Source organism: Bos grunniens, chromosome 15, assembly GCF_055505025.1.
Source record: "Bos grunniens cultivar Pamir isolate PY7600 chromosome 15, Bosgru_T2T1.0, whole genome shotgun sequence".
Classification (NCBI taxonomy): Eukaryota; Metazoa; Chordata; class Mammalia; order Artiodactyla; family Bovidae; genus Bos; species Bos grunniens.
The window spans coordinates 47,960,303-47,972,452 of record NC_141179.1 but is presented as its reverse complement, the minus strand read 5'-3'; the positions used below and the strand labels follow the sequence as shown (position 1 = coordinate 47,972,452).

The following is a 12,150-nucleotide window of genomic DNA, read 5'->3' as shown; positions in this document are numbered from 1 at the left end:
TACATGTGTATATATAAATATATATGTGCATTATATATATACGTATATGTATACACATGTATACATGTACATATCTGTTGTTTTTTGACTACTGTCTCATTTCTGAACTAGTAATATTATGAAATCAAAGACTTTGCTTTCTACACTTAGCAAAATTATTGTTTTTGAAGATGTAAATGAATCCATACTTCAAAAGCTAGCATATAATCTCCTTCACAATTTCCTACTGATCAGTGCTCACAATTTACTATATTCTTTTCTTTGAGATGGTTTGACTTTTTAAATTATTTGATCATTTGTTTGTCTTCTCTGGGATTCCAAGAGAATAGGGAGAAGATGTTCCCCTCAAATGCCACTGACTTCCACCCCTCCTCTTTCCTCCTGCTGGGAGTACCAGGCCTTGAAGAGATGCACGTTTGGATTGGATTTCCTTTTTGTTCTGTATATTTGATTGCCCTTGTGGGGAACAACATTATCCTGTTTGTGATCAAGAATACCCAAAGTCTTCATCAGCCCATGTTTTACTTCTTGGCTATGTTAGCCTGCATTGACCTGGGTCTGTCTACATCCACCATCCCTAAGATGTTGGGCATATTCTGGTTTAATTTAAAGGAAATCAGCTTTGGGGGTTGTGTCACCCAGATGTTCTTCATTCATATATTCACTGCTATGGAGGCTGTCGTGCTGGTTGCCATGGCCTTTGACTGCTATGTTGCCATCTGCAATCCTTTGCGGTATAGTCTGATTCTCACTAACAGAACTATTGGTTTCATCCTCATCGTGGTGTTTGGTGTTAATTTCATTTTGGTTATCCCTCTGGTGTTTCTCATCTTGAGGCTTCCCTTCTGTGGACACCATATAATCCCCCACACTTACTGTGAGCACATGGGAATTGCTCGACTTGCCTGTGCCAACATAAAGGTGAACATGATATTTGGATTGATTCTCATATCCATGGTACTTGTTGATGTGGTTCTGATTGTCATCTCCTACATGAGAATACTCCAAGCTGTCTTCAGCCTTCCTTCTCGGGAGGCCAGACGAAAAGCCCTTAATACCTGTGGCTCCCATATCTGTGTTATTCTAGTCTTCTTCACTCCAGCATTTTTCTCCTTCATGACCCACCGGTTTGGCAGGAATGTCCCCATATACATTCATATTCTCCTGGCTAATCTATATGTTGTTGTTCCACCTGCCCTTAATCCTGTTATTTATGGAGTGAGGACTAAGCAGATTCGGGAGAGGGTTTCAAGCATCTTTTTGAGAAAAGGCTGATGCAAGATGTCTCAGAGATATTTGTTTTAGTCTAGGGAAAGGAGACTGTGTTTCTCAACTACAGAATCTTGGGACAGAAAAAAAGACTTTGACCTTAGGATTATTTCATTCATAATGAAATGTGATTAAGGCCCACAGACCTCCAGGAATACTGCCTATAGAGAAGCCAAAGGTCTTTTAAGTGGCCCCAATTTTAGGGTAGTGACCTAGAAAACAGATTACTCCATTGGGTGGTGCAGTATTCATTTCACGAGACTGCTAAAGGTTGGTCTATCAAAATAGTTCCGGCATGCTGATTTGGACGTGATTCAAACTGTTCACGTAGTCAGTGGCCCCAGAAAAAGCATTTGTTTGAGTACCTGTGCTTCTTAAGGACAGCACAGAATCTTCGTAACCTACTACTTATATCAAACTATGTGGCACTGCCAACAACTCATAAGAAGCCTTCATGCCACTGCTAGTCAGTAACTTTCAGAGTTCGTCATTTATTCACATCTGGTACTATAAATTAGTTTCTAGTTTTAATACTAATCAAGTCATGTAGTATGCATCCTTTGTGGTGGCTTATTTTATTCAAAATTATATCTATAAGACAAATTCATGTGATTGCATATATTGAAACTTGTTACTTTCTATTGTCGTATAGCATTCCATTTTATGAATGTACCAAATTTAATTATCCATTCTGAATGGGCATCTAGGCTTTATCCTATTTTTGGTTATTTTCAATAAAGCTGTTATAAATATTTCTCTGCATGTTGTTTGGGAGACACTTTCAGGCAGTTATAACTTCTAAGGGTATGACTTCTGAGTGATAATTTTTGTATTAATAGAAAGTTCCAGTTTTCCAGAACTATACATCATTTTACATTTTTAGCAGTTATGTATCAGCCGATTGCTGTGCATCCTCACCAGCAGTATTTCTTTTTAATGTATACTTGTGGGTGGATGTGGATGTTACCGTTTTGTTACCATTATGTGGGATATGTGATGCGTTAGTATACATTTTCTTGGTCATTCATGGTGTCTTAAAAACTATGGCTATTTGCCATTTGGATGTTTTATTTAGAACACTTTGTAAAATCTGTGCTCATTTTTGTAGAATTTTTTCCAGTGACATCATGAAAGTTCTTTTTATGGCCTGTATTTGAGTTTTTTCTCTGATATGTGTAGCCTACAGGTATCTTCTCCTGCTATGTGATCTAGCTTTTAAGCCTTTACGTGGTATTTTTTTGAGAAATTCAAGTTGTTGTGTTCAATGTAGTTCAATTTATAAATATTTTTCAATAAAGCTATAGCTGTTTAGTCTTGTTGAAGAAATTTCTGATGAACTCAATAACATGAAGATATTCTCTTATGTTACCTTCAATATGGGCTTCCCTGGTGGCTCAGTGGTAAAGAATCTGCCTGCCAATGCAGGAGACACAAGTTCAATTCCAGGATTGGAAAGATCTCCTGGAGAAGGAAATGTCAACCCACTCCAGTATTTTTGCCTTGAAAATCCCATGGACAGAGGAGCCTGTTGGGCTATGGTCCATTGGGTCTCAAAAGAATTGGCCATCATTTAGTGACTGAAAAACAACAACACCTTCGATATGCGTTATTATTTTACTTTCACATTTAGCTCTATGATCCATCTAGAATTGATTTTTGTGTCTGATGTGAAATTAGGACCAAGTTTGCTATGCTGCTGCATTGCTTCAGTCGTGTCCGACTCTGTGCGACCCCATAGACGGCAGCCCACCAGACTTCCCGTCCCTGGAATTCTCCAGGCAAGAACACTGGAGAGGGTTGCCATTTCCTTCTCCAATGCATGAAAGTGAAAAGTGAAAGTGAAGTCGCTCAGTCGTTCTGACCCCATGGGCTGCAGCCTACCAGGCTCCTCCGTCCATGAGATTTTCTAGGCAAAAGTACTGGAGTAGGGTGCCATTGCCTTCTCCAAGTTTGCTATAAGACATCCCAGTTAATCCTGAACCATTTATTGAAAAGTCCATCTTTTCTGCACTGTATTTCAGGAAACTTTGGGAGTAAATCAGATTCTAATATAGAGATAGGTCTATTTCTTGATTTACTCATCCAGTTTTCTATCCATGTGCCAATACTATACTATATAAATTAATTTTATAATAGTAAATATAGATTTCTGGTAAGGCCTATATGGCTTTCCCACGTGGCACTAGCAGTAAAGAAACTGCCTGCCAATGCAGGAGACATAAGAGAAAAGGGCTTGATCCCTGGTAGGGAAGATCCCTTGCAGGAGGGCATAGCAAACCACTTCAGTATTCTTGCCTGGAGAATCCCATGGACAGAGGAGCCTAGCAGGCTACAGCAAATAGGGTTGCAAGGACTCAGAAACAACTGAAATGACTTAATACATATGCACACACAGCACAAGACCTGTATCTCGTATCTAGGAGTTCAGATCAAAACAGATGAATATTCCAGATATCAAGCCACATTACAGATAAGTAGGCCTATCAAAGCATAAAAACAAAATGATCAGTGGAAAAAGCTTGAAATCTTTCCAGATTTTTATTGCAGAGGGTTATGAAAACTACTGAAGTTAGCTGAATGGGAAATGAGAAAGACTAGGAAAAGAAAAAAGCATTACTCAGTTCAGTTCAGTTCAGTCACTCAGTCACGTCCAACTCTTTGCAACCCCATGGACTGCAGCACCAGGCTTCCCTGTCCATCACCAGCTCCCAGAACTTGCTCAAATTCATGTCCATCAAATCAGTGATGCCATCCAACCATCTCATCCTCTGTTGTCCCCTTCTCCTCCTGCTTTCAATCTTTTCCAGCATCAGGATCTTTTCTAATGAGTCATTTCTTAGCATCAGATGGCCAAAGTATTGGAATTTCAGCTTCAGCATCAGTCCTTCCAATGAATATTCAGGAATGATTTCCTTTAGGATGGACTGGTTGGATCTCCTTGCTGTCCAAGGAACTCTCAACAGTCTTCTCCAATACCACAGTTCAATAGCATCAATTCTTCAGTGCTCAGCTTTCTTTATAGTCCAACTCTCACATCCATACATGACTACTGGAAAAAAACAGTAGAAACCCAGCTTTGACTAGACAGACCTTTGTTGGCAAAGTCTGGGCTTTTTAATATGCTGTCTAGATTAGCCATAGCTTTTCTTCCAATTAGCAAGCACCTTTTAATCTCATAGCTGCAGTCACCATCTGCAGTGATTTTGGAGCCCCAAATATAAAGTCTCTCACTGTTTCCATTGTTTCTCTATTTGCCATGAAGTGATGGGACCAGATGCTATGATCTTAGTCTTCTGAATGTTGAGTTTTAAACCAAATTTTTCACTCTCCTCTTTCACTTCCAACAAGACACTCTTTAGTTCTTCACTTTCTGCCATAAGGGTGATGTCGTTTGCATATCTGAGGTTATTGATATTTCTCCTGGCAATCTTGATTCCAGCTTGTGCTTCATCCAGCCTGGCATTTTGCATGATGCATTCTGCATGTAAGTTAAATAAGCAGGATGACAATATACAGCCTTGATGTACTCCTTTCCCTATTTGGAACCAGTCTGTTGTTTCATGTTTGGTTCTAACTGTTGCTTCTTGACCTGAATACAGAATCCTCAGGAGGCAGGTCGGGTGATCTGGTATTCCCATCTCTTTAAAAACTTTCCACAGTTTGTTGTGATCCACACAATCAAAGGCTTTGGTGTAGTCAATAAAGCATAAGTAGATGTTTTTGTGGAATTCTCTTGCTTTCTTGATGACCCAACAGATGTTGGCAATTTGATTTCTCATTCCTTTGCCTTTTCTGCATAGCTGGTGGAAATGAAATGGTACAGCCACTTTGGAAGACATTTGGTAGTCTTATAAAATGAAATGCAGTATTACCATATAATCCATAAATCAGTCATGCTTGCTGATATTTACCCAAAGGAGTAGAAAACTATATTCATAGAAAAGCTTACATTCAGATGTTTATAGAAAGTTTATTCATAATTGCCAAATTTTGGAAACAACCAAGGTGTCCTTCAATGGATGAAAGATGCTGTGGTACATCTAAATAACAGATTATTGGCTAGCATTGAAAGAAGTGAGCTATTAGGCCATGAAAAAAACATGGGGGAAATTTAAATGCATATAACTAAGAGAAAGAAGCCAATATAAAATGGCTTCATACCGTATAGTTCCAACTATATGACATCCTGGAAAAGGTATGGAAACAGTAAGAAGGCCAGTGGTTTCCATAAGTTGACAGCTAGGACAGGAGTGAACAGCACAGGAGCACAGAGGATTTTTAGGGCAGGGAAAGACCCTGTATGATACTGCAGTGGTGAATATATGTCATTATACAATTGTCCAAACTCATGAAGAATACCAGTACTAAGAGTGAATCTTAATGTAAACTTCACTCACTCTGGGTAATAATGATGTGTCAATATAGGTTCATCAGTGGTAGCAAATGTTATTAGTTTGGTGAGTGATGTTTAATGGAGGAGACTATGCCTATGTGGGGACAGAGGATATAAGAAAAATCTCTGTATCTTCCATTCAATTTTTTCATGAATCTAAAACTTCTCCAAAAAATATGCTTTACAAGGAACTAATGTATAACTCAGGGAACTATATTTTCAATATTTTGCAGTAACATGTAAGGGAAGAGAATCTGAAAAAATTAGATATATTGATACATATTTATATAACTGAATCACCTTACTGTACACCTGAAACTAAGACAACATTGTAGATCAACTATACTTTTTTTTTTTTATAATCGAATTTATTTTATTTTATTTTATTTTTTAATTTTATTTTATTTTTAAACTTTACATAATTGTATTAGTTTTGCCAAATATCAAAATGAATCCGCCACAGGTATACATGTGCTCCCCATCCTGAACCCTCCTCCCTCCTCCCTCCCCATACCATCCCTCTGGGTCGTCCCAGTGCACTAGCCCCAAGCATCCAGTATCGTGCATCGAACCTGGACTGGCATCTCGTTTCATACATGATATTTTACATGTTTCAATGCCATTCTCCCAAATCTTCCCACCCTCTCCCTGTCCCACAGAGTCCATAAGACTGTTCCATACATCAGCGTCACTTTTGTTGTCTCGTACACAGGGTTATTGTTATCATCTTTCTAAATTCCATATATATGCGTTAGTATACTGTATTGGTGTTTTTCCTTCTGGCTTACTTCACTCTGTATAATAGGCTCCAGTTTCATCCACCTCATTAGAACTGATTCAACTGTATTCTTTTTAATGGCTGAGTAATACTCCATTGTGTATATGTACCACTGCTTTCTTATCCATTCATCTGCCGATGGACATCTAGGTTGCTTCCATGTCCTGGCTATTATAAACAGTGCTGCGATGAACATTGGGGTACACGTGTCTCTTTCCCTTCTGGTTTCCTCAGTGTGTATGCCCAGCAGTGGGATTGCTGGATCATAAGGCAGTTCTATTTGCAGTTTTTTAAGGAATCTCCACACTGTTCTCCATAGTGGCTGGACTAGTTTGCATTCCCACCAACAGTGTAAGAGGGTTCCCTTTCCTCCACACCCTCTCCAACATTTATTATTTGTAGACTTTTGGATCGCAGCCATTCTGACTGGTGTGAAATGGTACCTCATAGTGGTCTTGATTTGCATTTCTCTGATAATGAGTGATGTCGAGCATCTTTTCATGTGTTTGTTAGCCATCTGTATGTCTTCTTTGGAATTTTTAATAGTTTTTCTCCTGTAATTGAGATCTAATCTTACTGCATTGTGGTCAGAAAAGATTCTTGGGATGATTTCTATTTTTTTGAATTTACCAAGGCTAGCTTTATGGCCCAGGATGTGATCTATCCTGGAGAAGGTTCCATGTGCGCTTGAGAAAAAGGTGAAATTCATTGTTTCGGGATGAAATGTCCTATAGATATCAATTAGGTCTAACTGGTCTATTGTATCATTTAAAGTTTGTGTTTCCTTGTTAATTTTATGTTTAGTTGATCTATCCATAGGTGTGAGTAGGCTATTAAAGTCTCCCACTATTATTGTGTTATTGTTAATTTCTCCTTTCATACTTGTTAGCATTTGTCTTACATATTGTGGTGCTCCCGTGTTGGGTGCATATATATTTATAATTGTTATATCTTCTTCTTGGATTGATCCTTTGTGTAAATCAACTATACTTTAAATTAAACAAATAATAGACTACTAAAAATACAGTTCTTGTGTTATTATTTTAACTTGTTAAAATATAGTAAGGAATTCTTTGGAATATTATTACCAGTTGCTTTTCTTTTCTCCAATTGGATAGGAAAAGTTTTATTTTTATTTCTTCTGGATTATTTATTTATTTATGTTTTAGAAAATACTATAAAAGGTGACAACAAATATGCATAGTAAAGTCTAGTCTCCAGGCACAACCAGTAAGGATTTAAAGATCAAATTGATGATCTAGAATAGGATGTTGTACCAGAACTTTCCAAATACCTACAAAGATACATATTAACACATTAAATATTAACCCTCTAAGTATGTTCAGTGGATACATTTATATTTATAATTATTTATTTACATTTAAATATTTTTGGATCATAATATTAAATATATATATATATATATACATTTTGGGAAATATATCCAGTGTCTAGTAATATTTATGATGACTGTATTTATGAAAATGGAATTATTCATTGTGCTTTAGTTAGTGCTCATTAATTTTGCACCATCTTGTGTTATTTTTAGTTCATCTCTTGATTAACCAAAGTATGTGAAATAGGTGTTGTAAAACTCATGAAGTATTGTATATTAAAAGGTTGTTTTCCCTTATGCCATTATATTAGAAAATTAAAATCTTGTAGGTTCAACAGCTTGTTTTCAGTTTGAAGCTCTTACAGATAAAGCTTTTATGAATATCTGTGTGTAGCCATTTTTTCTGGTAAAAAATTTTTTTTCTTTAATTTCTTTTGGGTAAACACCTCGGAGTATATTGTTTGGGTCATATAATAAGCATGTGTTAAACAGTATTTTTAAAACTACAAAGCTGTTTTCCAAAGTCTTCCATTTTACATCAAGGTAGCAGGGGCTTCCCGGGTGGCACTAGTGGTAAAGAACCCACCTGCCAATGCAAGAGACATAAGAGACTTTGGTTTGATCCCTGGGTCTAGAAGATCCCCTGCAGGAGGATGTGGCCATCTACTCCAGTACTCTTGCCTGGAGAATCACCGTGGACAGAGGAGCTTGGCGGGCTGCAGTCCGTGGGATCGCAAAAAGTCAGAAATGACTGAGCGATTTAGCACACATGCACAGCAATATATGAGAGTTCTGGTTGCTTCACATCCTTGCTAATATTTGGTATAGCCAGTCTTTTTAATTTTAACAATTTTGATTATAAACGTATCTTGTGTGGCTTCAATTTGCATTTCCCTAATGACCAGTGGTAGTGAGCACGTTTTCATTTGCTTATTGAACATTCGTATTCTTTTAATGAAATAGTTATTAAAACTTTATCTTCATTTTTAAAATTGAGCTGTCTTTTTATTATCGGCCTGAAAAAGTTCTTCATACAGCCTGCACACAAATCCATTGTCTGATGTATATGTTGCAAGTATTTTCTCTTAGTCTGGAGCTTGCATTTTTAATTTTCTTAGTAGTATATTGTGAAAAAAATTATATCTATATATATTTTATAAAGTCCATACAGTCAGAAAGGGACTTTTGAAAGTCAGATGAGCAATGAAATTTTAGCACAGACCCATCTCACACTGGCCCACTATGTCTCTGAAACTCTTTTGTGGTTTTTTCCAGAATCCATAATTGGAATAGATATACTTAGCAGCTGGCAGAACTTCTTCAAGGAAGGTCAGTCTTTTGTTCTATCTAGGCCTTCAATTGATTCAATGATGTCCATCCATACTTTGGAAATCCCAGATTTCTCTATGCAAACAGTAAGGTTTAAAAGATTCTCAGTAAATATGTGCCCTCGGCTTGGGTAAAACTATGGGCTTCCCAGGTGGCAAGGTGGTAAAGAATCTGCCTGCCAATGCAGGAGATGCAGGAGACACATGTTTGGTCCCTGCATTGGAAAAATCCCCTGGAGAAGGAAATGGCAACCTTCTTCAGTATTCTTGCCTGGAAAAGCCTGTGGACAGAGGAGCCTTGTGAGCTAATATTAAACATAGGGTTGCAAAGAGTCAGACATGACTGAGCACACATACACAAGTTGTCTGAACATTTTCTGGTGATTCACAGAAAAGATGAAGTTCATTATATACAACTGATTAAGCATCCCAGGAGTTGTGCTTAAACATTTTCAATTTATTTTTCTTTTAATTTTTTTTAAATTTAAATTTATTTATTTTAATTGGAGGCTAATTACTTTATAATATTGTATTGGTTCTGCCACACATCAACATGAATCTGCCACGGGTGTACATGTGTTCCCCATCCTGAACCACCCTCCCACCTCCCTCCCCATATCATCCCTCTGGGTCATCCCAGTGCACCAGCCCCAAGCATCCTGTATCGAACCTCAACTGGCAATTCATTTCTTATATGATATTATACATGTTTCAATGTCATTCCCCCAAATCATCCCACCCTCTCCCTCTCCCACAGAGTTCAAAAGACTGTTCTATACATCTTTGTCTCTTTTGCTGTCTCTCATACAGGGTTATCATTACCATCTTTCTAAATTCCATATATATGCGTTAGTATACTGTATTGGTGTTTTTCCTTCTGGCTTACTTCACTCTGTATAATCGGCTCCAGTTTCATCCACCTCCTTAGAACTGATTCAAATGTATTCTTTTTAATGGCTGAGTAATATTCCATTGTGTATATGTACCACAGCTTTCTTATCCATTTGTCTGCTGATGGGCATCTAGGTTGCTTCCATGTCCTGGTTATTATAAACAGTGCTGCGATGAACATTGGGGTACATGTGTCTCTTTCAATTCTGGTTTCCTCGGTGTGTATGCCCAGCAGTGGGATTGCTGGCTCATAAGGCAGTTCTGTTTCCAGTTTTTTAAGGAATCTCCACACTGTTCTACATAGTGGCTGTACTACTTTGCATTCCCACCAACAATGTAAGAGGGTTCCCTTTTCTCCACACCCTCTCCAGCATTTATTGCTTGTAGACTTTTGGATCGCAGCCATTCTGACTGGCATGAAATGGTACCTCATTGTGGTTTTGATTTGCTTTTCTCTGATAATGAGTGATGTTGAGCATCTTTTCATGTGTTTGTTAGCCATCTGTATGTCTTCTTTGGAGAAATGTCTGTTTAGTTCTTTGGCCCATTTTTCAATTGGGTCGTTTATTTTTCTGAAATTCAGCTGCAGGAGTTGCTTGTATATTTTTGAGATTAGTTGTTTGTCGGTTGCTTCATTTGCTATTATTTTCTCCCATTCTGAAGGCTGTCTTTTCACCTTGCTTATAGTTTCCTTTGTTGTGCAGAAGCTTTTGATTGTAATTAGGGTTAGGGTTAGGGTTAGCATGTTTGCCTGCTATATCTGTTTATTTCTATGTTTATTTACCTTGATCTTAATTACAGCCTAAATTGAGTGTATCCTGTAAAGTCTTATAAGCCCTTTGAGTTGTTTTACTTCTGTGTAATTGCCTCAGTTGCTATTACAAAGCATGAAATTGAATAAAAAGTTATATCTATGTTGTTTGTTGATTTTTTTCTACCTTATGATTATGTTTTCATGGGAACCAACTCTACCATGGAAGCAAAAAGGTCTGTGTTCAGATTCTTTGATTAGTTTTTCTGGAACTCATATCTTGCAGCATTGTCTAGTTAGACCCATTACAGCTAAGACAGTTCTTGGCAGTACAGTACTCCTCTATCATATAATCAGTGAATTCTGTATAAAGAGACTATTTAATACTACTTGAGTTGCATTAAGACTTAATTCTCAAAAGCTGATTTTAATATCTGTTACAGAAATAAATTACACCTAACTATTTAACAATAAAACTTAAATTTTGTCTAGGGACTAATAATTGCTCTGTAAATTTATCTCCAATTTGATACTGCATATAAATAAGGAGAAGGCAATGGCAACCCACTCCAGTGTTCTTGCCCGGAGAATCCCAGGGACAGGGGAGCCTGGTGGGCTGCCATCTATGGGGTCGCACAGAGTCGGACATGACTGAAGCGACTTAGCAGCATAAATAAGGAAATACTGATAGCTTACAGTGAACGATGTCAGATTCATGATCTCCAAAGATTTAGCTTCAGGACCAGGAACCAAGTTTGATCACTCAAGAGCTTTTGTGTATCAGAGTTTTATTAAAGTTAGAAAAGGGATGAGAAAGCTTCTGACATAGACATCAGAAGGGGGAAGGAGAATGCCCCCCTCGTTAGTGTTAGCAAGGGAGTTATATACTTTTTAATTAGTTATTACAATAAATCAAAAGAATGTCTCAAGGCTACTAAGATCTTACTAGACCCACTCCCATAATTTACATTTTAAGATAACAGGATTAGCCAGAAGGTTTTCAGGAAGGAGAAACTGTCTTCAAGCCAGATACATTGTTGTTATATAATCCTTAATACAGAGTTTAAACTGAGTTCTTTTTGTGTAATCAGCAGTTCTGGGCTTAAAGAAAAAACATTTTATGTGACTAAGACTAAGGGATGTAGAGGGAAAAAAAAAAAGTTTGTCCTTTCCTCCTCCTTGAGAATTCCAGAACCCTATCTCCTCCTTGAGAGCCCCAGACTCCTTTCTCCTCCTCGGGAACCCTGGACTTCTTATCAACCTGCCTAGGAATTAACTCTCTCAATATGATGTTTAATATCATATTCTGTAAAGCATATTCTCCATAAAATCTTAAGGACACGTTAATTTTAAAGGATGGAAAAGAAAATTATTTTAAGGCTCTTTTCAAACAAATGTTCAGAG

The 12,150-nt window shown here is 37.5% G+C and overlaps 1 protein-coding gene across 1 annotated transcript; it reads left to right on the top strand.

The window, feature by feature from the left end:
- Window positions 1-336: 336 nt before the first annotated feature.
- Window positions 337-1,275, top strand: LOC147357926 (olfactory receptor 52E8-like). Its single transcript, XM_086341987.1, has one exon. It carries the CDS (start codon window positions 337-339, stop codon window positions 1,273-1,275), a length of 939 nt encoding a protein of 312 aa, XP_086198113.1.
- The last annotated feature ends 10,875 nt before the right edge of the window (window positions 1,276-12,150 follow it).

Excerpts from the sequence above, each read along its gene's own strand:
- LOC147357926 (XM_086341987.1), top strand. The coding sequence starts at position 337 with ATGTTCCCCTCAAATGCCACTGACTTCCACCCCTCCTCTTTCCTCCTG.